Raw genomic sequence first — 27,804 nt, 5'->3', positions numbered from 1 at the left:
AAGAGCTTACAGATACAGATATGTATGGAGATATTTAAAGGGTAATGCATTTTACTTATTACTTATTATTCAGTTACTCTATTCTATCAGTTATTAATAAAATAAAATAAAAGCTCTCTACAAAAACCCTAATAAAATAAGATTTGGATCTACCATCTGACTAATATCTAAATAATAGTGAGCCAAATCTCAGGAGTCTTGTCTCCTTAGGTTGAAGATGAAAACATGGCTGATGGGCTACTGCCAAGACATCAAGCAGACAATAAATATGGGACAGTCAACCAGTACCTTACTGGATTTTTATAAACGCAGATTTTTCTTCCTGGCTCCAGCAGTGAAATTTTGTCTGCTAGAAAATGCAAAAATTACCCCAAAACACTTGCATCATTATGCTAGCAGAGGAGTGGGCACTAATACATTACAAAGTTTCATGTCAAATTCATTAAGAGCAAGTAGAACTTCCAAAACCAACTGAATTATAGCACAAAGATGAAGCACAAATTACAACAATCAAGATTTATTTTCACATCAGGGTCTATAACTCTCACACACTGAAAACCTTGATTTTAAAAAGCTTAAAATCTACCATAGGATTTTTTATGTTTAAGATAAGATAAGATAATCCTTTATTAGTCCCACAGTGGGGAAATTCTCGTTTAAGGTTAAAATATAACTCAATCAGAAATCAGACAGAAAAACACTTGTGAGCACTACGTAACCCAAAGCATTTTCTCACATTATTCCACACTATTTTGCCCATCCACATGGAAGCACTGAAAACCTTTTTGAAGGTTCTTAAAAACCTCCACCATGTAGAGCATTTTAAAAAACCTCCATTCTTGGTCACCTAAAATGCTGTGTTTATGAGGACAGGAGGTCAAATGTACAAAAAGTAAGAAAATATGTGTTTGGTAGATTATTTCTAACAATTGTAAGAATGCTTATTGGCAACAAATCTTATACCGTTGGAAAGCCTGTTAATGTCCCTTTTAAATAGTGACACATTTTTAAGGAACATGCATTTGTGGTATGAGCAGTAGAGCTGAGTATATGGTCTTCAATTTGGAACTTGTTGTTATTGTGTGAAGTTTATATGTACATTTGTGTAGGACTCTTCTGGCAAGGCAAACAAGTTTCTGTAACAGGGCTGCACAAATAGCATGGCTCATAACTTAGTTGTAGAATTGCTGTAAGGGTCAATAATGCAATAAAATCATCAATGCCATTTAAACAAGACATGGCCTTTTTTAATGTTCAGTGTATTTGTTCTTTGTAGATTTGTGGTAGTACAAAAGCGTACTCTGTTGGTGGAATGTGTTGTATAAAACTGCAGGGTAATTCCCAGATTTCCAGGATGGCTGCTAACAGAGGGAGAAGCGGCGGGAGTTGATGTTCATTTTTGTGATGCCGAGGAGTTTGAGTGGTGCTGAAAGGCTGAATCCAGAAGCAACCGGGCCATCGCACAGCAGCTCCAGCATTTCATCCCGCTCCTCTAGCTCAAATGTGGCGTCATTCAGCATCTTTCGATGCTGACTACAAGTCTGCTCAATTTTTAGCTTGTTGAGGTCAGTGTGCAGACGCATTAACTGGCAAGCTAGCTGCTGGTCCTGCGCACGCATCTCTCTCTACAATATATAACAAACAAAACAGCAACAAATCAGGAACCTACATACACAAGTTTAGGGTTGCACAATGATACTCAAACCAAACCAGTATTATCTCACCAGCTCTTTCCGGAGCCATTCCAGTGCCTCACCAATACTTCCAAACCCCTTTAGGCTCTCAGAAGGGTGTCTTTGTCCTTGGTGCTTTGGACTACTCAGTGATGACTTTGACCACTTTAGAGAACTCCAGGCTTGTAGCTGCCCTTCTCTAGCAGCCACTGAGGCTTCCAGGCATTTGGCTCTGTGGCTTTCTAACTGAGCCCTGACTTCCAAGTGTGAGGGCCTTCTTGGCTCCAGTTGAAGTTTCTCAGCCAAGGCCTTCAATCTGAAGAGGTAGTCATCCTGGGTCACTGCAACACAACTGTCCTTATCCGAATCATTTGAGGCCACCACTGTTGTGTGGGGGGTTGGCATTGTCATCATTCTGGCCAATATGAAGGCTTTTGGAATTGTTTGGGGGGGTCAAAACACATTGATGTTCACTGGAAAAGAGGGCATTAACAGTTAACATTTAAAATACAATGTGAATGACACTGTGAACATACAAACACTTTTGGTAAATTCACAAGCTGTTTATTAAGCAGACACGGGTGTAAAGAATATCACACTAGAGCTCAGAACCTCATGTTTTTTGTCTTGAAAGGACTACAGCAAAAAACATGTTTGATTGTGAGAAAGCAGAAAACTGGCAGTGGGAGATTTTATTTCACCTTTACTCGCAGCAAAAAGCCTCAGAATGACCAATGACCAATCACAACCAACCACTCTGGACAAACACTTAAATACACTCGGATATTATTTTTTTCACGATTGTGGTGAAGATGGATAAAAATCCCTTTTGCTTGCCAACTATGTGGACCTGACAGATTTTCTTCTTATGAACGAAAACAACAGGAACATTCTCTGTGCTGATTGGCAAACATACAGCACTATGAACTCTGTTAGTCATAAAATAATTAAAACGTTTATAAAAATATTATATTGATGTTGGTCTTGCCATATAGCTACCAGGGACATATGACCATTATAGACCTTGATCAACAGAGGCCTCCACAAAAGATTAGGCAATATGATCGTTGCCAGCAGTGAAAGAAGTGAGTGCGTTAAATTTCAGAAGTCTTGAGCAAAAAGGTTTAAAGAAGGTTTTGAGCGGATTTAAACCCTTTCTGAATCCCGAGCGTTACTCATAACTGCAAGGAGTTGAAGAGAAAGCAGAACACGGGCGGTGGGAGTGGCCAGAGCGGGAGAGTTTGCGTTTCACAAATATTTGCAGCTAGTAGCATTAGAAACCAGACTTTAGAACCGACAAAGCACAAACGAAAAATCGGGCCCAGCCTTTAAAAACATTGTGATATGAAATTTCTTCCCGATCATGGTAAAGATGGAAAAATCGATTTTGCTTTCTCTTCAGTGCATAGACTTAATAAAATAAAATGCATACAACTATGCCGACATGAAAGATTTTCTTCTCATGAACGAAAACAACAGAAAAAGTTATTTAAAAATTTATGTCAATTAATACAGCCACGTCCACCCTCTACTGCGCATGCGAGCGGCTGTGCTGATTGACAAACATAGAGCACCAAACATGTACAAACCAGCACATACAGCATTTTAAACACTGCTATACTGACCAGGCAGCACCACACCATTATAAATAAGCAGATGCTGAGTTTAAGAAAAATCTGTTAGTTATGAACTCTGAAATATTTAAAAACGTTTGAGAAAATATTATATTGATGTTGGTCTTGCCATGTAGCTGCCATGGACGTATGACCAGAATAGACTTCAGGGGCTGCGGCTAAAGACCTTGAGCAGCAGAGGCCTCCACAAAAGATTAGACAATATGATCGTAGTCAGCAGTAAAAGTAGGGATTGAGTTAAATTTCAGAAGTCTTGATCAAAAAGATTTAAAGAATATTTTGAGCGGATTTAAACTCCTTTTCAAAGCCAAGCGTTACTCATGACTGCAAGGAGACGGAGAGGAACAGGACACTGGCGATCGGAGTGGTCAGAGGCGAAGAGTTTTCGATTCACAATTATTCGTAGCTTGTAGCATTAGAAGGCACTCTAACATTTTTTGAGAGAACTGACCCCTCACAAACAGGTATCCTGCACAAGCCTTTAAATATGCCGGGAAATACTGTTTTTTCACGATAGTGATGAAGATGAAAAAAATCCCTTTTGCAAAATCTTGAGTGCGCAGATTAGTTAAATAAAATACATAAAACTATATCGACCTGCTAGATTTTCTTCTCATGAATGAGAAAAAAAAAAAATATATATATCTCTTAAACAAAGTCATGTGAATTAATACGGCGACGTCCGTCCTCTATTGCGCATGCGAGCACATAGAGCACCAAAAATAAATCAGCATATGCTAAGTTTTGAGCACTGTTCTTAAGACCGACTCATAACAGACATGCCATAAAATAGGCTCACGTGAGTCTCTGTATAAAAAAAGTAGTCAGTCCATTGTAAGAAGAGTCTTATGACCACTATACAAGTCTGACAAGCCCTGAATGAATTATCCCACTGTGGAACAAAACTAGGCTAGTTGTCCATGTGCAGGAGTCTTGCCAAAAATGTGTAGGTGTTATTCCAACTGGCTGTCTGTTTCCAAAACAATGTCTCTTTACCATTACAGCATTACAACAGAATTCACAGAAACTGGGCCAGGGGTTGGGTCTTTAAAGCCATGAACAGAGTCTATCAACTACTTCCACTTAAAGCAGCTGATTTTATAAAAAGTAGTATTAAACAAAATAATAATTGGTAGTTCAGGGATAGAGTAACATTTCCTCAAAGTGTTAGACGAAGGTTTACTGGTACCTCGGGCGCTCTAAAGGAGGGTGAACAACGAAGTAGGACATACACAGCAGCTGCCTGCTAAACTGGGATTCCCTTGAGTCTGGCTAGTCTCGTCATCTCTCTAAACTTTCTCTCATCAGTGACCAGAGCAAACTGGGAGTTCCTGATCTACGGGCAACCTCCAGCCTTCATCATATCAACATAGAAAGACCAAAAACACTAATTGTAGGAAGATTTTTATACGTATTCATGCAGTTATGTCATCAGCCAACTGTGTGGCAGCTTTGCAATGGATAAAACCATGCTGATATGGGCCAGCAGCTTTAGGTAATATTTAGATCAATGATCAGAATTGTGGGAAATGTGATCTCATTGATTTTGGGTGTAGCATGATTGTTGTTGTCAGACTGGCTGGTTTGTAGGATTTTTGTATTTACAACATTTTTGAAAGTGTACTAAGAACTGCGTAATAAAGAAAAAAAATGCTGCAAAAATGAAAACAGAAACGCCTTGTTTTTGACAGAGGTGAGCAGAAAAGGATCAGACTAGACAAGCTACAGTAACTCAGATCACCACTCTATACAATTGTGATGAGCACAAAAGCATTCATTTCTGTCAGCCAAGTACAGGAAGCTGGGGCTGCAGAGGGCAAAGGCTCACCACAACTGGACAGTTGAAGACAGGAAAAAGGTAGCCTGGTTCCAGGAGTATTGATTCCTGCAGAGGTACAGAGATCGTAGAGTAAGAATATTGCACCAACAGCATGAATCCATGGACCCAACCTGCCTTGTATTAACAGTCCAGGCTGGTGGAGGTGGTGTAATGTGTAATTATAAAATATTTTCTTTCCGGCATAAAGCTACATGCGAAATTGTGAATAATCAATTCACCAATTTAAGCTAGATAACACAGGCTTTTAAAACAAGTAGTTTACTGTTATATTGGCAATATTACAACACTCTGTCATGGCGTGCATGGCCAGAACAAGAGGGATGAACATTCGCAGAGACGGAGATCAAAGCAAGAGGGTTTATTAACCAAAACGAGCATAATCCCATAAATGGGTATGAAACACACGAGCAGCAACTAGGGGTAAAACAAGAAACAGAACCTGAGCGTGACAACCAAAATGGCAAACACAACAAACCTGGGAATGGGAGGAGCTGGGAGCTGAGCTAGATACAAAGGGGGAAAACAAAAGGGTACCTGAACTTAAACCTACAAACCTAGCCTGGGCTACAGGGCGGTAAAGTAAACAGAGGCTAGAGCCGCGCTATATAAACAAAAGAGGGGTAGCTGGGGAACCAGCTGCTAGACCAAACGGCAAGGCCGACCTAACCTAAATATGTAGCGTGCTGCCGTAAATGTGGGTCGCCTTGCTTGAACGTGGATCGTCTGGAAACCTGGACAGGAAGTGAGCAGGCCTCGCTTGCCACGAGAGTTGATGGGAGACCTACTCTTGAACGTGAGTCTAGAACTAGAGCTGACCTGAACGCGCCGGAAGCACGTATGGAACCTCAGGGCATCGTAGAGATGAGTCAATTCTCAGCAGAGAATCAAGGGGTTGAAGCTCCTTAAGTACCCCCAATCCCAGGTGAAACACATGAACCATGAATCAACACAAATGAACGTGAACTGAACACACATGAACACAAATGAACATGAATCAACTCAAACAAATAGGAAGTCCTTATTTGGGCCTGTGGGCGGTGGCTCAGGATCACCCCGGGGGAGGGTGCAAAACTGAGTGCCTGACACACTCATCTTGCAAGCTGTGTTATTAATGCCAGCTAGCTAGCTGTGCAAGCTGTGTTTTACCAGCTAGCATAAAGCCTATGGTAACGTAACTGCCTTTGCTGGTTTAATTAATGTATTTGCTTTAGTGGTCTAATCTGTAGCTATTTATAGTAGGTTATGTGGTTATAAGTGGCTATAACCAAAACATACAGCTATGAGCTATCATTATCTTGTCTGTCTTGTATGGCTGAGCCCTATGTCCACTACTACTGCAAAAAAAAAAATGCAATGACATGACCAGGCTCTGACTGAAGTGTCAGCTGCTCTAGTGCCTGTAGTAAATTTGTGTTGCATGTCCTGTAGGTCTGCTCAGCAATCCAGAAATAAACTGACACATCCACTGTGAAGCAGAACACGAACACATCACATCTGTAAAAAGAAAATCCCTAGAAGGGTAATTTTACAGGTGAAGTGTTCTTAACTTTACTGCATCATAAGTCTTATAAGTTTATATTGGTCCATTCATCATAAAAAGTTCAGAGAATGTAAAGTACAGCTGTTGTGTTTATTTTCTAAATAAACAATTGTATTTTAGGAACTGCTGTGGGAGGGCAGACACTCTCCCATGTGGTGTTATTCATGCCAGAGACTCCATGTCTTACTGAGCTGGGAAAGAAGTGACTTTTGGACTTTTTAGGAAGGCCTCTCACTGCTCGCTGTGGACCACACAGCTGCTAGACATTTGCCCCCGCAGGAAAAAAAGGAATGGAATCAAAGGGGACATAATACAGAACATAATTTATCCAAATAGCAGACTTAGATTAACTATGACAACAATAATTAAAGCTTCTGTGATTAAAGATCCTTCCATGCATTATGCTGGAATGCTGTAGCTGCACACTACATCAAAGAAATATAATTGCTCAAAGTATTCATATTCCTTTAGCTTAGTGCATAATTGAATTGCTTTGACGTGCTAACATATAGTTCAGTATTTAGCCTAAGTGTTAACAGAGCTGGCAAAAGCCCAGCACACAGAAAACTACAGCAAGCCGCACTGTTCATGATGAGAAAGTAGATGTAAATAAGTGTGAAAGATGCCTCCATCCTGCTGCTTGTGTTTAGCCATCATCTCACTGAATTCATGTAATGGGAATGGACCACTCACAATAATGTCATTGTGGGTGGACTGTGGCAACTGAGAAACACACTCTCCAAGAAGTGTCAGCTGTGACATGTTGCATACAGCGAGAGAGAGAGGCTGTATGCAACATGTCACAGCTGACACTTCTTGGAGAGTGTGTTTCTTAGATCAGTGGCAAACAGCGAATAATATGACGTTTCTTCAATACATTTTTAACCTGCACTTGCAAATAAGACAAAACGTTTTTAAAGGACCACACACACACACACACACACACACACACACACAATAACACATGTCTTGGATTTGGCATCTGGCAGTGTGTTTAGACAGTTAGTTCACTCCCCCCAGCACTGGAGAATTATACAAACCCAAAGGAGCTGTGAAATTATCTGTAGTCATCTGTAGTAAAGGCTCATATTTGGAGGGAAAGCAAGGGGATGGTATCTCCCCCCTCCCAAATGTTATTAATGTGAGTATCACTTCAGATGTCACCTGTTGCTTAATTATCTTAATTGCCATCCATATTTCAGAATCATAGACCATGTTTTCTCTGATGAATACACACACACACACACACACACACATATACATATATATATATATATATATATATATATATATATGAACAGTTATATTCACAGTTACAGAAAAGTCATTGCTGTCTATGTGATGTGATTACAGAATGATCACAGATGAGCAGAGAAAGCTCAACACCCCCCCCCCCCCCCCACCCCCACCCCCACCCCCCACACACACACACATACAGTCACACTGCAGGACTCTCTCCTCAAGGACTGTATGGCTGCGATAGAAGGTATAGATCACTTGTGTGCACCATCTTTTTAGCTCAGTCTTTTCAGTAGGGCAAGTGCAGCAAAATGCTGTGGGTTGGGTCCTGCCGCATAGCCTCTCTCTCTCTCTCTCTCTCTCTCTCTCTCTCTCAAAAACACACATGCACAGAATAAACAGACAGCTCCTACCTTCTCCCTGACTTAGCTGAGCATCAGCACAGTGTGCTGCTCTCAGGCTCTCTCCGGTGGACAGGCAGATAGGTGGAGAGATAGTGATAGAGAGAGTGGATGAGTGCGTGTGGGTGCGTGTGCGTGAGAGAGAGTGAGAGAGGGGGAGGCAGAGACCCTCTCTGGTGGTGGTGGTGGTGGTGTAAAGGGAGGCATGTGCTGGGGGTCTGCCAAGACACAGTCATACAGTTGAGAGGGGTCGGGCTGCAGCCAGTGGCGTTTCTGATACATTTGGGAAACACCCAACTTCCACTTCCGGTTGCGGAACGTTAGCTTTGAGCTGATAGGCTCTCTAATTTAGAAACTGTCACTCAACCCAGGAACGGTGTTACTGTATCTTTAGCCCACTCTCAGTTTCTGTTATACATATTATAAAATGCACACGCCTTAAACACCAGCCCCTCTATACAGCTATCCCTTTGAGCCTCTTATAGAGCTGTTTAACCGTAACTAACACTATCTAAAGCATAGACAGCCTGACAGCTGCTCAACAACGGCATATATATATGAGTGAGAGACATTTCTTAACACATAGATATTTTATAAACGCCGAATTTAACTATTAACAGCATCAAAATGCTCTTATGAATTATGATCGCATAACCACATACATTATAAGTCACTCCTCTGCAGCTTTGCTGACAGTTCGCGGTTCAGCACCGTGTGGAAGCACCTGCCTGGTGGGCGGGTCCTCTGGTGGAGTGAACGGTGCTGATTGGCTGTTCGCCCTGTCCATCTAACGTCTACGCAAGGAGAAGGACATTGTTGAGGAAGCGAGAAACCGGGCGTCATATGTGTAACGTTAAAAATGCCTGACAGTTGCTCGCTAATTTTGTGATAAATCGGTCGTTTTAGTTTGTCTGTTGATTTTGGCCTACCGTAAGTGCTGTTAAATCTGGTCGTGCGTACTTTTAAAGGTAGGTTACAGTCGTTTTCCGTGTGTTTGTAGCTTAGCTAGCTTGGTCTGTGTTTTGTATTGATCTGCTAATCGACAGATGGTCAGGACGGTCCTCCTCTTCTCGGGAGCATCGTCTGGTTCAGTGTGGTGTTTTTCTTTAAGTGCGTTTCTCAAAGGCAATGTAGTGACAACCTGCACTGGCGTGCAGTGCCTCTTACTGAGCAGTCAAAACGGTATCTAATCGAAATGCCTCAAGGGGTTTTAATAAAATACCAACAGTCTTTGTGCTCAGCAGCTAACTTGTAGTCAGTAGCCAGTGAGCAACGCTTCCTTGTTTTACTTTGTGGCCTTAAACATTGCAGGGTAGTAAAAGTAACAGAGCTGGGCTTTGCTTGGATCCTGTAATCCATATTGCTAGCCAAGGAACTACTAAGGGATTCAGTTTCAGATAGGAAACTGGGCACCTGCTCAACAGATTTTAATTTCATGCCACTCATTCCCTGGTAAGCTGGAAAAACTTGCATCAACATCAAGATGACTCAAAGTGTTTATGCAGTTACCCGCAGCTGGTACCAGGAACTGTGTTGACATTTATGTATTGTTATGTTAACTCAGACAAATTCCCAGCATATTTTCACCGTGAAGATGGTCTCCAGTACTAATCGGATAAACCTTCAATCAGTGCAATTGCCAAAATGCCAGTTATTATGATGAACATGTTTTTTGACAACACTTTCATCTCTTCCTGCAGAGAACGGAGGCTATACGGGGGTAATATTCTCATCCATGCCCACAGGATGCATCTCAAGGCTCTTCTGTGTGTTTTAGCAGCCTGTTATGAATCGTCCGTCTCTCTAAATTCAGGAAATGGAACACAGAAAGACTTGCCACCACTTCTGCTAATATCGTTTGATGGTTTCAGGGCAGACTATCTGAAGACCTACTCTTTCCCTAACCTGCAGAAGTTCTTCTCGGATGGGGTTCTTATCGACCATCTCACCAATGTCTTCATAACTAAAACTTTTCCTAACCATTACAGTCTTGCTACAGGTCTGTATGCCGAAAGCCATGGCATTTTGGCCAGTCAAATGTTTGATCCATTGACAAAAAAGAATTTCTCTGTTCAACATGATGATGATCCTTTCTGGTGGAACGAAGCAACACCCATTTGGGTGTCTGTGCAGAAATGGGGCTATAAATCCGCTGCTGCTATGTGGCCAGGAACAGACCTCATGATTCAAAATCATACCTCAACACACTTCATGAAATATGATTCAAAGGTGAGCTTCAGGGAGAGACTGGGAAACATAACAAAGTGGATGACCGAAGACGACTCCGTCAAGTTTGCTGCTCTCTACTGGGAGGAGCCTGACCATACCGGACATATGTATGGGCCAGAAAACACAACAGAAATGGTCAAGGCACTGAAAGAGGTGGACGATAATGTAGGCTTTGTGATGGAGCAGCTCAACCAGACAGGGCTCTGGGGAAGGATTAATGTGATTATTACAAGTGACCATGGCATGGCTCAGTGCTCCAAAGACCGACTTATTCAGCTGGACCATTGTGTCAGTCGCAACAGCTATGTTGTGGTGGACCTCACTCCAGTGGCTGCCATTTTGCCTCTAATTGGTTGGTATTTGCCATTGAACTGATGTTTTTACCATCAACTTTAGTAAATCCAATGGCTAATTCTTATTGCCATTTAATGTTTAAGCTTAGTGGAAGTTCTATCATATCATATCAGATCATATTTGGTACTTATTTATTTGTTTGTTTGTTTTTGTTGTTTGTTTACAGAGGCCACAGATCTATACAACAACCTTAGTAACTGCCATACTCACATGAAGGCTTACCTGAAGGATGCAATACCTGATAGACTGCACTACAGAAACAACGAGAGGATTCAACCAATCATTTTGGTGGCTGATGAAGGTTGGACAATTGTTCAGCAAGGCAACCTCCCACGTTGTAAGTGTTGTCTGATTGTTCAGGTATTTTAATGCATTAATGCTTTTGGTGATAATTTGAGTCTGCTTTTGTGGTTTGTCAAAATTTGGACCAGAGTTGTGCTAAAGAACATCAAGGAAAATATTATAAAGTTAAGAAACAATAATACAACATCTGTCACATCATAGGTTTACTGAATTGGTTAAAATATTATTAATAATATTATTATTATTAACAATATAACAATAATAATATTAATAAGGTAAACAATATAACTGATGAGCTTAGTAATCATGAAGGGGATAGTGGACCTCCACAGCTGGTGACAGAAGATTTCTCATCATAAATCCAGGAAGCAAGTTTGGATTTTTCTGTGATTACTGTCTGCAGACAACTTTCTGAACAAGTTAATCTTGGTCTGTTCTGTCCACAAAAAACAAACAAACCCATTTTTCTCCAGAACACAACAGGGTCTTTGACATACTTTTGACATAGTGTACACTAACCATTCTTACTAGTGGTTTGTGTATTTGACTAGAACATTTCAGTATTTAGGTCTTCAGCAGACAGTAGTCGCAGACAAATCCACACTTGCTGATCTGTCTAACAAGTATGTGGGGATATTTCTTCACTATGATGAGAATCATCAGCTGTGGAGGCCCACCAGTCCCTTCATGCTTACTAAGCTCCCCAGTTCTTGGCACAGCTCTGATCAAACGGTAAAACCAAAGTCCAGAATTCTTTTATCATGACTAGATACTGCAAGCTCTCTAATACCTGCACAAATTAAGGAATTAAAAAAACACCTGCGAAGCACATTTCCCCAAAATTGGGTTCTTATTCAGCCGTTGAGAACCAGAGCATAACAGGCATATCGTATTTGGGTCATGCTGCCTTCCATCAGCAGCCCGAGCCTCAGAGAGCACAATTGTCCCTGCTCTCTCCGGGTGGGTAGATGGCTCTCTTTCTCTCCCCACATCACTTCCACGTGATGCTGACCGGTACGGGTGTCTGTTAGCCGATGCGTCAGAGCTGGGTACCTAATGCTTTCCTCTGAGTGTGTCGGTTGCTTAGTGAGGCTGGTTGCACATGTCGAAGTAGACCTGCGTCAGTCCTTACCCTCCCAGTGTTGGGAGCATCATGTGATAGGGGGAGAGTACTAACGAGTGGGTTGGGTAATTATCTAAGATTGGGTGGAAAAAAGAGAACGGGCATATTGTTGATAGAATTTTACTTTTAAATGCTATTTCAATTTTTTTTTCCTAAATATTTGCTTTTAATATTTTAATTATTGGATGCTTATTAACTGCACTTTTTCCTCTCACAGTGGGAGATCATGGTTACGATAACTCCCTCCGCAGTATGCACCCCTTCTTGGCAGCCCATGGCCCTGCCTTTCGTAAAGGCTACCGCATGGACAGCATCAACAGTGTGGACCTGTATCCACTCATGTGTCACATCTTAGGCATCCCAGAGATGCCCAATAATGGCAGCTTCTCACACATACGCTGTATGCTGATCAGTCAGACATGCACGGACCTGGCTGTTGTGGTGGGCATAGTGATTGGAGTCTTCATAGTTCTCACCACACTCACATTCCTCTTCAGACTGATGAAGAACAGAGAGCCGTCATCATCACGGCCATTTGCTCGCTTAGAGCTGCAGGAGGATGATGATGACGATGACCCTTTGCTTGAGTGAGCCACTAAGTGTATTTGAATAGAGGCATGCATTCTATCAAATGGAGGGCATTTAATTTTGTTCAGGCATGTGTGAGATGATGGCCAAAGAAGTGAAAAAGCAAATAAGACAATCAGGCACAGAGTTTCGGACAAGAGTCAAGGACTTTACTTAACAGCTTATTTGTGGACAAAAGAAAAACTGCTAACCTAGTTTTATCTATGCATAGAATAAGATGGTCAGTTACTTGGGGAATATTTAGGCTTCTTTAACTCCTAATAATATCCAGGTATAGCCAGTAATAATTTCCAGCTTTTCTTGGTCAAAGTACACTATTTAGACAAAAGTATTGGGACACCGGATCATTTGTTGTTTCGTCTGAAATCAGGGGTATTGAAAAAGAGTTTATCCTGCTTTTGTTTTTGTAACTGTCTCTACTGTCCAGGGAAGGCTTACTACAATTTGGAACATTTCTGTGATTTTGATTTGGACAGTAGCTGAATGTTTTTTTTTGTTTAACGGGGTGTCCACAAACATTTTTAAAAAATTGGTGTACATTTAAAGGGGGTATTAAGATCATGCTAAGATGCCTGCAATGAGGCCTGTTTATAATTACACATTTTCCATTGTGATGCAGTAATAAGGCATTGTATACTTATTTTAAATTTCAAAAGCAGCCATTGTTTGGATAATTTAATACACAGATGCGCCAAAACATTAAGACCCCCTGCCTAATATGCTCTGGAGGTGTCCTGTTGTATCTGGCACAAAGACGTTAGCAGCAGATCCTTTTTTGCAAGTCCTGCAAGTTGTAGGGTGGAGCTGCTGACTTGAGCCATGGTGCCCCTGGACCTTTGTTGGTCGGATGGCCTTGTTTGCTCTCACGCATTGATGAGTCTTGGCTGTCCATCTCCTTGTTTGCTGGTTTGTGATTTGTCTGTTCACTGCTGACCAGGCGCAAGCCTTGAGGTTGCCCAGGGTTGGGATGATTTCTCTGCTCGAACAGACCTACTAAACCAGGTTTACAATTAGGAAGGGAGTTGAAATAGGTGTGATTGATTAGGAAAAGCACATAACTGGGCAGGAATCCAGCCCTCCAGGATCAAACTTTCCCACCATTGTTGCAAGATAACTAAAATCATTATTCACGTCTTCTGTGAGTGGTCATAATGTTTTGGCTCTTTGGTGTATATGCGCAATACTATAAATACCTTAGGGCCAGTGTTAAGTACACTATAATGAGTATTGTGTTTTCACTTGAGGCCTTATGATTGCCTCAACAAAATAGCTTATTTAAAGTGCACTGAAACATACAGGAATACTCTGTTCTTTTAAATCATTTTGATTGTTTTTTTGGTCTGTATTTTAAAAATGAGTCCACTGAATGCACAGTAGACCTAAAGTGTTGTTCTGTCTAGACTCCTACAGGACTGTGTACCCTTTTCTTTTTGTGTGTGTTACATTTGTTACTGTAGGTCAGATCTCTGTCATTAAGGATGCAGAGAATGTAATTATTCTCCACTTTCTCAGTGAATCAGAGTCCTGTTATTTAATCACATTCAAGAGTCTAGATATTTAAGGTTAATTAGATACTGTTTAAAGAAACTATATTTTTCTATTTCTGTGGTACTTATTTGTTTTAATCATGGTATGTGGTATAAGAATAGTTTTTAATGTTCTCTAATGTATAGCTTAGGCCTTCACAAAATGCTAGCTTAGGAGTTATTAAAGGATGTTTTCAGTCTGTTATTTATGTTTGTAGTGGAGAATTTAAGAACCCCATGAATCAAGTTTTTTTTTTTGAGGTATATAAGGCAGAGTTTGCACTGTAAGTATAACTGAATCTATGCAAGAACTACTACGCCAGACTGTCTTCTGAAATTGGGTACTGGTATTTGTGTGAGGAAACAATAAATCCTTTTAATAGATATAAATAAATCTCTAAAACAAGCGTTTATGTTTAAAGGCTTGTTTATCTGTGTAAATGTTGGGTTTCTTGTTCTTAAGGAACATTATGACTGGGAGTCTCCTAAGGGCAGTACTTGGTGTTGTTATTTTGCTTTTATATGAACCACTAGAGGTCACTCTATGGATTGTGTGATTCCTGTTCAGATTTCCTGGAATCACTTTTGATAATGACTTTTGTGAGTTTTATTGTCTAATATTCTGAAGTTCAGGCGGAATTGTATGATTTGTCTGATCTGTTTATTTAGAAAAATGTGGTTCATTACACAGTTGTTATTAACTACAAAAACTACTGTACTGTAGCCAAATCCAAGCATTCTTAGTCTTTTTGATGGGGAAGTTTCCAATCTGATGGTGTAAGAGTTTTGAGTGACCTTAATAGTTGTGTTGCTTAAGTACAGGAGTATAGTCTGTATGGGTCAAGGGGAGGAGTTGGTGTTGAGTAGGGCTCTATATTTAGAAAAGACTCAGTGGAATGTTCCTTTATTGCCTATTCCCTGCCCTAGCCCATAGCCCACCACTGACTCACTTCAGTAGTAGTGATATGTGTGTGTATGTGAAACAGCAGTGAAAATACCAGTTATTGTGAAACTGTCTAAATTTATTTAAGACTTTTGGCAGCCTTTTACATGTAATCTTTTTATAATACAGTCCATATTATAGGGCTTCCACAAATCCAGGATTTTACTGGATTGTCCTAGATGTTGGTCATTGGTGCTGGAAAAGACCTTTCTTAAGAGGTTTAGCTGTTTCTCTGTAGATTTGTACACAATGTGGAGAAGTGGGTTGCAGTTACATAGATCAAATACTAGGCACTATATTACAGCAGCTGAAGATTATGTTCTGTACCTCAACTGTCTCTTGTTAAAGTTATCTATTTATTAATTAGATTAGATTTTTAGATTTTTTAGTGGATAATGATTTTATTAGTATTTTTCTTAATGCGTAAATATGTGCTTAGTTTCAGTTTAACAAGCCTATTTAAACCTAAGGGTTCAAATTTAGCCTAGTATCCATTTTTTAGCCCAGTATCCCTCTCCCTTGCTGGCTGTAGTGCAGATACCCAGAGGAGCACTCTTCTCAGAGCAGTACTTCTCTCAGTCAGCTAGCGATTACTTTTAGCCTCACTACCATATTATCCTGAAGTAGCCATAGCATTTAGCTAAGAATGGCTTTTGCGATTTGGTGGGGTGTATGTAAATTCCAAGAGCACTAAACATGTCTTCCCTACCCTGGCCCCTCAGTCAATACATTGATGAAGTGTCCAGGAATTTCACATGACTTCACTAACAAATGACACCACCACCAACACATGTTGCATGGATAGAAGGTGCATGAACTGCATTAGTGACCATTTATCAGTTGCTGATCCCCTGAATTCCTTTCCCTTCAGTGCATTAGGTATTACTCACCCTTCATGCAATTAGTCCCCTCTGGAACACCCCATGTGGATTTTCACACTAGGTGAGCAGGACATCACTGGCCTACGCCCTCGGAGTGACTCTGGGTGACTCAGGGTGAACTATTTTTTACAGGAGGGGGTGAAAAGTGATTGAACACAAGCAGTCCATAAAGGCCAGAGGTAAAGAGAGAGTGAGAGGAGGAGTGAAGGGAGTGGAGGTGACACTCAGAGCTCCTCCTTCTCTTCTCCGCTGGCTATTTTTGGCCTGACTGGGAGAGTGTGAGCGTGCTCCCCCTGACAGCTGCCCACGGGGCCCAAATCAAAACAAGCCTGCACCTCAGCTACATACACTTGTTGCAGGGCTGAAACCATCACTGCAGCCAGCTGGGGGTACGGCAAGGTGTGAAGAAGCTTCTCTTTACTTTAAGATCTCTCTATTCTATCCAGACAGGAACTCAACACGGACTAGCATACTCAAAACAAGGCTGGAGTGAACTTCAGCCCAGTCTGGACCAAAATGACTGACTTGGCCTCAACAAATGAGGAGGATAAGGATCCAGACATTGAGTTGTTTGTAAAGGTAAGGATGCTAATGGCATGCTATTGACTGTAGTATGCATATAGATACTACAAAAGCTTAACATTAAGCTACATAGCACAATTAATGACCATAAAATACCTTATTAATACCTAATAAATATTAAAATATTGGACATTGCACATATGCATCTTTCCATCACTGTAAGTCCATGTCAACAACATTCTATTTCAAGAGTTTCCTGTAACTCTAGTTTTGCGTGGTGTAACTGAGTTGACAGCTGTTGGTTGGTGGGATAGTACACTCTCAAAACAGATATCTATTAGAGCCGGAATTAAAGTGTGGGCCTACATTAAGGCCCCTTTGGTTAAAAGGTATGTGTCTAATTGAGAGCAACACATTTTGTGTATCTTATTAGCACAAGGATGTGTTACACAATCACGTGCAATATGTTTGCTGACACAAAACGTGTTATAATAGTAATAACACTAAAACACAAGTGTTGGTAAAAAATATTTTCTTTTGAGAGTAAAGTAGTGAGCTAAAGAGGCACGGGCAGGTGTCTCAGTGGCGGTCTTTCCGCTCTGGAACCACACTGCCTTCTGAATTATTTCTCCCTACCTATCGACACTCCACGCTCTAATTCCCCCGTGTACCTGCTGCACAAGGCTAAATCAGATCAGTGGAGCTTTCTGTGGCTGGCTCTGGCAGGTTTGACCACGGTGTTTGCTCTAATAGGCAATCTTAGGCAGTTATATGGCCATCACTGCAAGTGATATGCCAATACCGCTACAACACCACTGATGGTAAATACAGTCTCATCAGCAGTGAAAGTGGTGTAATTATAATATGATACACTATATGTCCAAATGTTTGTGGACACCCCTTTATATGAATGCATTCAGCTACTTTAAGTTGCACCCATTGCTGACACAGGTGTGCACATGCACACACACACAGCTTGTCTAGTCCCTGTAGAGACATATTGCCAATAGAATAGCACTCTCTAGAGCAGATAAACATGAGACAATTCGCAGCATACCTAATGACAGGTATGGGCTAGCGGGGTATAAACCCCACAGCATTGAGCTGTAGAGCAGTTGAACTGTGTTCTCTGGAATGATGGGATAAGTTTTTGAGATAAGTTGGAAAGATGGGAATGATGTGGGGTGTTTCTCCAAAATCTAGTAGAAAGCTTTCTTCCCTGGATAGTAGAGACAGTTACTCTGCCACAAGCAGGATAAATACCCGAATGAGCAGGTGTCCCAATACTTGTACTGAAACAAGTGATGCATTGAATTAAATTCATTTAACATAGTATGTTCTCATAAAGCCCATTTAGTGTGTCTGAAGTATATAGACAAAAGTATTGGGACTACTGCTAATTTATTGTTTCTTCCAAAATCAAGAATATTTAAAAAGAGTTTATCCTGCTTTTGTTGGAATAACTGTCTCTACTGTCCAGGGAAGACTTTCTACTGCTCCTAAGCTCAATGGGGGCCTTCATACCCCTCTAGCTTATGCCTGGCATTAGGCAAGGTGCCAATGTGTTCATGTTTATCTGCTCCAGTCCTATTCTATTGACAGTACGTTCCTACAGGGACTAGTCAAGCTGTGTGTGTGTGTGCATTTGCACATCTGTGTCAGCAGTGGGTGAAACTTAAAGTTGTTGAATGCATTCATTAGAAGGCATGTCCACAAACGTTTGGACATAAAACAATATATGACAAATGTTTCTTAATGATTTGACATTCCAATGTCAAATCAAGCCTGTTGATGCACAATTTAAATTAAACATCATAATAATGTGCCATTAATTATGTAGTTATGACATTTATAACCAATCATAATAATAACTCTAGATATCTTAGATGTATAACCCTTCATTGGAGAGGGTTGTAAATATCTCAGAGGATAAAATGTGAATACTTAGCTATTTTTACTACATTCAGTTAGTGCAACTATACATCTACCCAGAATCCTCACATGCAGGCGGATTAGGCATGCATACATCAGTACTCATAGATCTGGGATCTGCTGACCTTTAACAAATCAACAAGTGAAATTCTATCTTGACCTTGATCTTGGTTTTAGACAGCTCTCTTTAAAAACTATCGAGGTGGGTAGACTGAGAAGACATAATAGCAGAATGACAGATCTTTTAGGAATGTTGGGCTTAAAGGAAAGTTCCTTTGAAAAGGAAGTTAATGCAATAGTTTTCTGTGTTATTTTGTCTGAGATCATAAAACGAAACTCAGGCCTCAGCATTCCCTGAAATAACCTTTTGAAGTAGTCAACCTCTGAACCTGCTGTGGAGAAGTGGCAAAACTGCATAAATTGAAAGGGTTAGGATGAAGTCAAGCTCAAGGTTCTGTTGACAAGTCAGACCCAAAGCCTTTGGGCCGAGGGCTAATGAGGCAGGTAATGGAATTTCCATCAATAATTTAACTCAAGCCAGGATTCAGTGACCAGCTCAGCTTACTGGCCTGGTTTAATGCTGTCACTGGATAGCATGGTCTCCTCATTTCAGATATGGAAATTCAGTTGTGATTTTGACTGCTGCTTTGTTTGTATAGAGGGGACTTGCTAATTGCAGCTGCACCGGCATAGACTGTTGGGACAAAAGGTTACATCTGATTCATGGAACGCTGGATGCTTTTGAAGGGTGGAATAATCCTGTGTCTGGCCCCATGACACTGACTCACATGTGAAGTTGTGTTGTTTTTGAACAGTGTCTCAAAGCTTTTTAACAAGCTCTCATTGATTCTTACCAGGCTATAAATTATAAACATTGCAAATGTCTTTTAACCTCTTAACCCTTTAAAAGGTGTTTTAACCTCTTAAATCTCTTGTTTTGCTGTTCCTTAGGCAGGCAGTGATGGGGAGAGCATTGGGAACTGTCCGTTCTCTCAAAGGCTCTTCATGATATTGTGGCTAAAGGGGGTGGTGTTCAATGTCACCACTGTAGATCTGAAAAGGTAACAGCACTCTTTAAATGGACTTTAAGTTTCAATGTTATTGAACTATAATGATATGTAGAAACATTGTTCCTCACTTTATTAAAATGAGTTGAATTTGATGTATTATATATGTTTATAATATAAAATTCATTCCTAAGTTCCTACAGCCTGTGTCGTCACACCAAAACCTTGTATTTCCATAAGGGCAACTTTACAGGAGAGGGTTGAAACCTTTGACTTTCTAATGAAAGTCAATGTATAAGATTTTATTCTGTCTCTTTGGAGCATTTCTATTTTTCCATTCATCATGAAATTTTAACACAGTGTAAAGAACAACTGTTGAAGGCCCTGAGGAAACGAGACAACTTTCTCAACACCCCTATACATAAAGAGATTGATGCAGACAGCATGGAGGAAGAAAAGTGCTCCACTTGCAAATACCTGGATAGCAATAAATTAACACTGGTAGACTGCAACCTCCTTCCTAAACTACTTGTTGTCAAGGTACGCCTGCTAGTACTGGTAGCAGGCTTACCTTAGAATTACCTTAGAGCATCAAAAAGCTGACCTAAACCAGCTAAACCCAAACTAGGTCACATTTGAATGATAAAGACTAATGCTAAAATAAGGCATTACTCCATTAAATTTACAAATGTCACTTGTTCATTAGGAAGCCAGCTGATCTTCATAATCTGGCCCCTGGAACGCACCCGCCTTTCCTTACCTTCAATGGAGAAGTACGGACCGATGTCAACAAGATCGAGGAGTTCCTAGAAGAGATGCTAGCACCTCCAAAGTAGGTGGCCAATGCCATGGGTGGAAACATCTGATGTAGGAGGTGTGTGTAAAAGTTCAGTAACGTCTTATATCTTATGACTTCCTTTAAGGTATCCCAAACTAGCGGCAAAAAACAGGGAGTCAAACACGGCAGGAAATGACATCTTTGCTAAGTTCTCTGCGTATGTTAAGAACACAAAGCCAGAGGCTAATGCTGGTGAGTGCAATGTCCAATTACCAATTACTGATTAAGGATTTAGTGACATGCTGTTGTTGATCAAAGTAAAATACCTGCCATGGTTCATCCACATACAGTCAATAGTCAGCAGAAGATGAGATGCCAAAAGGGTATTTCTGCTGCAAAAGGATATATCTGTTTTGTATGTTGCCCTGCAGGCCTTGAGAAGGGGCTGTTGAAGGCCCTTAGGAAATTAGACAACTTTCTCAACACCCCTCTACCTGAAGAGATTGATGCCGACAGCATGGAGGAAGAAAAGTGCTCCACTCGCAAATACCTGGATAGCAATGAATTAACACTGGCAGACTGCAACCTCCTCCCTAAACTACATGTTGTCAAGGTAAGCCTGCTAGTATGTGGTATCATCCATTATACTTTGAGGTACCCAAGATACTTGATTTAGAGTTCTTTCTCCAGTTTTCACTGTTTTTCCAAAAGTACTGCATGATTTAGGGGTTGTAGTGTCTACAGCATGAAAAGTGAGAGGTCCTTCTGTTGGTTTGATTTTGCCTTACAACAATCTGCATATATCTCTCCACCATAAAAGGCTAAACAAATATCAGCTATAATATTAACACCACTGACAGGTGAAGTGAAAAATATTGATAATCTTTATCTACAATGGCATCTGTCAAGAGGTAGGAGGCCGCAAGTGAGCAGTCAATTGTGGTGTTATGTTGAAAAATATGATGACTAGATAGGTCATAACATATCCAAAACATCAGGCAGGTCTTGGTCTTGTCTGGTATGCAGTGGTCAGTACCTCCCAAAACCATCAGAAAAACAATATCTCAGACAGTGAATGTAGCTTCTGGAAACACTTTGGGTGTCTGTGTTCCTGTAACACCATTGTGTACATTTGTGACCCTGTTTTCTAGAACAGAACAACAAACCACTCACATCAAACCACTCAGAATGTCTGTTTACATGTTAATTTTCATTTGTATTGTTGTATTATTTTGTATTGAATTATTTCAAAACATTCAAATAATTTCTCATTTTCAGGTTGTTTCAAAGAAGTACCGTAACTTTGACATACCTTCAGACTACACAGGAGTGTGGCGCTATCTACAAAATGCTTATGCGCGAGATGAGTTCATCAACACATGTGCAGCAGACAAGGAGATAGAGCTGGCCTACCAGGACGTCGCCAAAAGGCTGTCCAAGTGACCCCTAAACCAACTTTTTCACTTATGCACTAATTTTCATATACAAAACTACAGTTTTGTATATGAACTCCTCAGCATTCGAAAGAAGGTGTCGTGTTCATTGGTTCACTCGTCTGTCAGAAGGGATTTTGAAGTGATCTGCTTTATTGTGTGTGTTGCCTTGAGGACACCATATTGGATTGGTCCTTTAAATGCCCTAGATAGACTGTTGCCTGGTTCTAATGCTGCCTGTGTACACTTTGCATGCTGTTGCCATTTTACTCCCCTGGTGCAAGTGGCATGAACTCGTTTTATCAGCAACTCTGTAATGGGCTTGAGATTACACTGTGCCACTGAACTGCATTTTGTTTCAGAGTATGTATCTTCTGCTGCTATTCTATTGTTTGTTACTGTCTTATACACAGTCTAATTACCAGTGTTGAATGAAACAGTGTTCTCTAGTGTCCACTTCAGACATACAATGTCAACTGGACCTGTTTTTGTTTGTTCTGTAGTTTGGTTCTGACTTGGTTCAGTAATGTCTTGATATGAGATATGAGAATGTAATTTATGTAATGTAACCTTAGCTATTATTTGCAAAACTCTGCTTATAAACCCACTTTCTGAAAAGTATTGGATTGAAACTAAACTAAAACCTAACTGAATAACTAAGTAATCCACATTGTGCAGACAATTGTCCAAACAGGAGTTTTTCTTCTTTTTGAAAATGGTCAAAGAAAGTTTGTCCACAACCAAACAGAGCCACCTAGTGGTGGAAGTTTGCAAAATGTAGAGTTTTTTGTATCCATGTTAATATCCTCATGTAATTCTTCATTAGCCATTTTCTATTCAATCAGATTATCCTCTGCATAATCAATACTGAGGTAAAATGCTGACATGACTGTATTATTATGGCAACCATTCATGCCCAAACATGTCCTGAATTACTTGTGAATTCATTTGGGTGCACATGTTCACAAGTGCATGCTCTAATATTTATAATATAATATTTTATAACTATTCATGTACAAACATGTCCCAAACCTTGAATGGTTCTCAGGTATTTCTGTACCTTTGTAAAGAGCTTATGTGGTTGAATGGAATCTTCTAATGTAAAATAAATCTATTTTTATAATTCTCTTTCGTCCTGATTTATAACTCTAGACAAAACAGTTTCTATTTAGTACTGATAATGAGTTATTTGACTCGTAATAACAGTAAAACACTTTGTAGTGCTATATAGATCCATTTTTAAATAAGTTCATTATTCTAAATTAGAAGAACTATTGCCTTTACTAAAGAACCTTTGAAGACCACGAGACAAAATAGTTAAGTTGACAAAAGAAATGCTTTACCAATCCCCAGTCCAACTGCCAGAATGAAAACAGCCATCACTCCATCAGATTTCCTGTTGGGCTGGGTTGACAGCAGAATAACATGGCTGCAGTCTTATATGTGTGTGGAGATCCCATTGGTGGAGCTCTGGATGAAACTGGAGCGGTCTTCCTTGGCTGTGGCTGCAGTGTTCGGCCTCCTGGGCTTTAATTACTGCACTTCCTGTGGAGGAAGCCCTTTCACCAGCTCAGGCTCGTCCAACACATTTCTTTCACTGGAAATTCAAACCAGCTGTATATGTGTCTGCGATCTTTATTTGGGCAGTGGGGACGAGGGGGCTGTCAAACATGCAGTTGACTCCCTCCTTGATTACTTAAGCAAGTTTTACGCCATTTAGGACGATAAAAAAAGTCCTGCCTCAGAGGCAAACCTAGTTCAGGTGATCCCCCTACAAAGAGTAATCAGACACAAGTTTAATTGTGCTATAGTCATCATCTTAGAAAACTTCAGACAGTGCACCCCCCATTAAGATTTCTTTCTTAACTACGAAGCTATAATAGCTAACAGGTGATGGATGTTTATACCAAAATTAGCATCAAGCACACTGTATTTTTACTTAAGCCTTACACACAAGCCTCAAACCTGTATTCCAGCCTAAAACTAGCATTTAATGCTATTGGTTATATCATGCAGAATTCTATAAGGCTACATTAGGTTATATCCCTATATCAGTTGGACAGAAATCACAAATTTAGATCATTTTCATGTTTTCAGTCATGAATAACAAAGTCAGCTAATAATATGCAGCAGTGATGTTTTTCACTATTTCCCAGATCTATCTTGATTAGAAGCTTAGATTAAATTTGGCTTAAAAAATAGCAGTTCTATCTTTGATAAGCACAACTTTGAAACGTATAGCACTTGAGCCAAGGAAAAGTATAATACTGAATTGACTGAGGTAAAGTACAGTATATGAACAAAAGTATTGGGACACCTACACAAAACACATATACAGGAGCTTTTATGACATGCCATTCTAAATCCATATGCAATAAAATGGAGTTGGTTCCCCCCTGCAGCTCTAACAGCAGATTTGGAGCCCTGCACTTATTGAGTCAGCAGGGCGTGAAGGACTTATATGCACTATGCGCCTCAGCGACCCTGCTCTGTAACTTTTTACATGGTATGACACTTTGTTGCTGAGTTGCTGAGGTTCCCAAATGCCTCTACTTGTTACAAATACCACTCACATTAGATGGTGTAATATCTAGGAGAGAAGAAATGTCATAAACTGACTTTTAGTAGCATCCTATAACAGAACCACGCTGGAATTCAGTGAGCTCTTTCAAACCCCCCATTCTTTCACTAATGTGTGTAAAGGCAGACTACATAGCTAGATGCTTGATTTTACACACCTGTGGCAACGAATGCTGAATTCATCCTGAACACCTGAATGTAGTGTTAAAGAGGTGTGTCCCAATACTTTTGCCCATATAGTATATTTAAAGGGTCAGGTAGCTATATTGCTAACTTTAGGTTTTATCCTATTTTCCCTCATTTTATGATTAATGGTCAAGTAGTCCATTCTCTCAGCTGTAATTAAGATGTCCTGTTACACAGTTGCAGTAACATAGTATTGGCTTCTAAACAGGAACATTAGCCGCCTGCCTTCCTCCAGTATTCACTGAGCAGCCCATTCCCAAAATGCACCCCAAAGCAATTGCAGATATGTCATCAGATAGGGGCTCTCCAATTCTTTAAACTGGAATATTTTACTCTAGAGACTACTACACCAACACTGTAGGATGTGAGTAGGTGTGTTTACAGCATGATTAAGTTTATATTAGGCATACCGTCTGTTTAAAAACCTCTTACAGACTGGATTGTGTCATTTCTGAGACTGTATAACATCCTGTCATCTACAAAAATAGACATTTTAGTCAATAGTAGTCACTGGTTTCCTCTGATTAATTGGATTACTGCTGTCTAAAGGTTAGTCACTTCTCATTTGTCTTTCATCATTCAGGGACATTATTGTATGTTTCTATGTCAGCTTAATGAGCTATGAACTTAATTTAGCTCGTTATTCAAATTGCTAACTTGTATTCTTTGTTGTTGTGCTGTCGCCCGCAGTAGGATGGGTTCTCCTTTTTGGTCTTTGGTTCCTCACAGGAATTTCCTGAGCCTTTGGCTTGCTCCCAAGTGGCTTGGACCTGGATTTCTGCAAGTCGTTTGTGAAAAGCCTTCATAAATACATTTTAATTGAACTATATTGTACATTTCATTAGTATCAATAGCTCCTGTATCAAATGAAAGAAAATGTGAATGCCAGCACCCATTTGTTAAAGGTGCATGTATTTGTCACTGTACAGCAAAATGTGTCCTCTGCATTTAACCCATCTGTGGTAGTGAACACACACACACACACACACAATAGTAAACTAGGGGCAGTGAGGGTAAAGCGCCCAGGGAGCAGAGAGGGTAAAGGGCCTTGCTCAAGGGCCCAACAGCGGCAGCTTGCCGAGCCCGGGAATTGAACCCACAGCCTTGTTATCGATAGCCCGACGCTCTAACCGCTGAGCCACCACTGCCCACTGTTACCTACATGGCTAAAGTTAAAGCAAGGAGCCCTAATAGGCCTCTGTGGACCCTTCATCTCTAATTCAGGCCTGAAACCAGAGGAAATGAAACGTGCATGTTTGTAACCCACCTATGATGAATATCACCAAAAACATTGATTGCACAGGTTAGTGTCACTTCATGTTTTAGTGGTTTATAGGGTAGTCAGCCATACTGTCTAAAGCAGTTGTGTTTGTTATGGGACAAGTTTGAGTAATTGAATGTTTTTACAAGGTAAATGTAGGTCCAATTGACATGACATAAATAATGTGCACAGTTACATAAGGTTTACTGTTTTACTGTTTGTTGAGAGATAATGGTAAGCACTGTGACGTCTCTTCAAATACCCAGACAATTGTCCATCAGATCAAATCTTCACTTGAAGTTATTGTAGCGCTTCCCTACAACTTGAACGCTGTCAAAAAGAATGAGGACACTACCTAGCAGTTCTCACTTCCCACATGACTTAACTTAGGCTGAAGTGGCAATTACATTTTCATAGCTCTAAACCCATTCCACATGCATGGTAATGTAAAGCAGAGCCCTGAACCACGGGCAGTGCCAAAAGGCCGTGCAAGAGGCATGCTAGCTCGCCACAAGCAGGCTCAAGTCACCAACATCAGAGGCTTTTTGGGCAGTTGAGTCAAGCCTTGATGGAGGCAACCTGTAGTTCAGTGAGATTTTAGTTTTTTTTTCAAAAACAAGCTTTTTGCTTAGCCTTATAATTATAGGTTAATACACAGAGCTGGATCTGGGCAGTGCAGTGCAGTTATTTCTTGAGTCCTTGTCGGATTTGTTACTGAGGACTGGTTGTGCATCAGTGACATTGCACAGGCTCTAAATAATACCAAATGTTTCAGCTCACCCCTATTTCAAACAGCAGGGTAATTGTGGGTATGGATTGGTCAGATCCTGATTTAGACTTCGCTGCTGTCCATCTGCACCTCATGAAAAGATCCAAGCAGTTTCACGTTTTATGGTGGAAAATTAGATGTGTTCATGCTGAGGGTGTATATGATGGCATTGACTATTGTTTGCTTTGGTAAGAATATTTTTTGTTCTCTGCCAAGTTGACTTTCGGGACTTTCATGGGTTGCATATAGGCTTTCCCCGTCTACACTATGTTAACTTTCCATCTCGCCCTGAAGCGCTTATGGCAAGGCAGTGCCCTCATTTCAACATACTCCATTCAGAGCTCCCATCTGGCCTGAGTCCACACTACCTGATTTGATTTGAGCAGGGCTGTCTCCATGCTCTTTTTTCTAATAGGAGCTTTTCTGTTTGTTTTGAGTCTGTGGATTTGCAAGGCATGCTTATCAATGTAGCTGAGATGTCGATTTAACACCTGAAACATGCTTCTCTGCACAGCACTACCTGCCGTCACCCAAAACGGCTCAGAGAGACTGCCTGTGAAAATGTTGGAGACACTTTGGTTGTTTTGAAGTCCTACATATAGTTGTTGCACAAAAACCTTGCATCTCTAAAATGACAACTTTGCAGGAGAAGGAAAACACCTTTGTAACTTTCACTAAAAGTCAGTTTACAAAGATTTTATTCCAAGTCAGTTTGGAGCATTCACAATATAAAGAACAACTGCCAGATTCAAGTGCAAAATGGCAAGACCCATGACCCATGATCACACTGACAGTTTGATTTTCTCTGTTACTTTTCAGGGAGGTTAAAATAAAAATACATTAAATTATTTATTATTGGCCATAAAAGGCTAATCTTCATGTTTATCAAAGGGTTTTCTTTGGTATGAATAGCAGGTCTTCATTTCCAAACTATTATTAAAAGCATATTTTGAAACTCTTTTAGTTGAAAAACAGTTTGAGTGCTGCTGACAGCATAACAAGAGTATAAAATGTGGGGGCTTTTGTACTGCTCTCAAGATATCCCAAGATGTTAGCTGTCCC

The 27,804-nt window shown here is 40.4% G+C and overlaps 3 protein-coding genes across 4 annotated transcripts; 2 read left to right on the top strand and 1 right to left on the bottom strand.

The window, feature by feature from the left end:
• Positions 1-501: 501 nt before the first annotated feature.
• On the bottom strand, positions 502-8,608 carry fam167aa (family with sequence similarity 167 member Aa). Of its 2 annotated transcripts, XM_072689272.1 has the most exons (3): positions 8,340-8,608; positions 1,725-2,146; positions 502-1,625 (listed from the first exon to the last, which is right to left on the bottom strand). In XM_072689272.1, exons 2-3 carry the CDS (start codon positions 2,085-2,087, stop codon positions 1,362-1,364), a joined length of 627 nt encoding a protein of 208 aa, XP_072545373.1. In that variant the 5' UTR covers positions 2,088-2,146; positions 8,340-8,608; the 3' UTR covers positions 502-1,361. The 2 variants fall into 2 exon arrangements, with proteins under 2 accessions (XP_072545373.1, XP_072545374.1); XM_072689273.1 differs by lacking the exon at positions 8,340-8,608 and having other exon boundaries at positions 1,725-3,151.
• Positions 8,609-9,125: 517 nt separating this feature from the next.
• On the top strand, positions 9,126-14,857 carry enpp4 (ectonucleotide pyrophosphatase/phosphodiesterase 4). The gene is made up of 4 exons (XM_072690340.1): positions 9,126-9,295; positions 10,028-10,908; positions 11,077-11,247; positions 12,554-14,857. Exons 2-4 carry the CDS (start codon positions 10,074-10,076, stop codon positions 12,925-12,927), a joined length of 1,380 nt encoding a protein of 459 aa, XP_072546441.1. The 5' UTR covers positions 9,126-9,295; positions 10,028-10,073; the 3' UTR covers positions 12,928-14,857.
• A 1,740-nt stretch (positions 14,858-16,597) lies between these two features.
• On the top strand, positions 16,598-22,281 carry clic5a (chloride intracellular channel 5a). The gene is made up of 6 exons (XM_072690338.1): positions 16,598-16,853; positions 19,680-19,789; positions 20,442-20,567; positions 20,659-20,765; positions 20,945-21,126; positions 21,792-22,281. Exons 1-6 carry the CDS (start codon positions 16,791-16,793, stop codon positions 21,954-21,956), a joined length of 753 nt encoding a protein of 250 aa, XP_072546439.1. The 5' UTR covers positions 16,598-16,790; the 3' UTR covers positions 21,957-22,281.
• Positions 22,282-27,804: the final 5,523 nt, after the last annotated feature.

The sequence above is a fragment of the Salminus brasiliensis genome, chromosome 10, assembly GCF_030463535.1.
Source record: "Salminus brasiliensis chromosome 10, fSalBra1.hap2, whole genome shotgun sequence".
In the NCBI taxonomy this organism is placed as follows: domain Eukaryota; kingdom Metazoa; phylum Chordata; class Actinopteri; order Characiformes; family Bryconidae; genus Salminus; species Salminus brasiliensis.
Note: the sequence above shows the minus strand (reverse complement) of the source record. Positions and strands in the feature narration are given on the sequence as shown.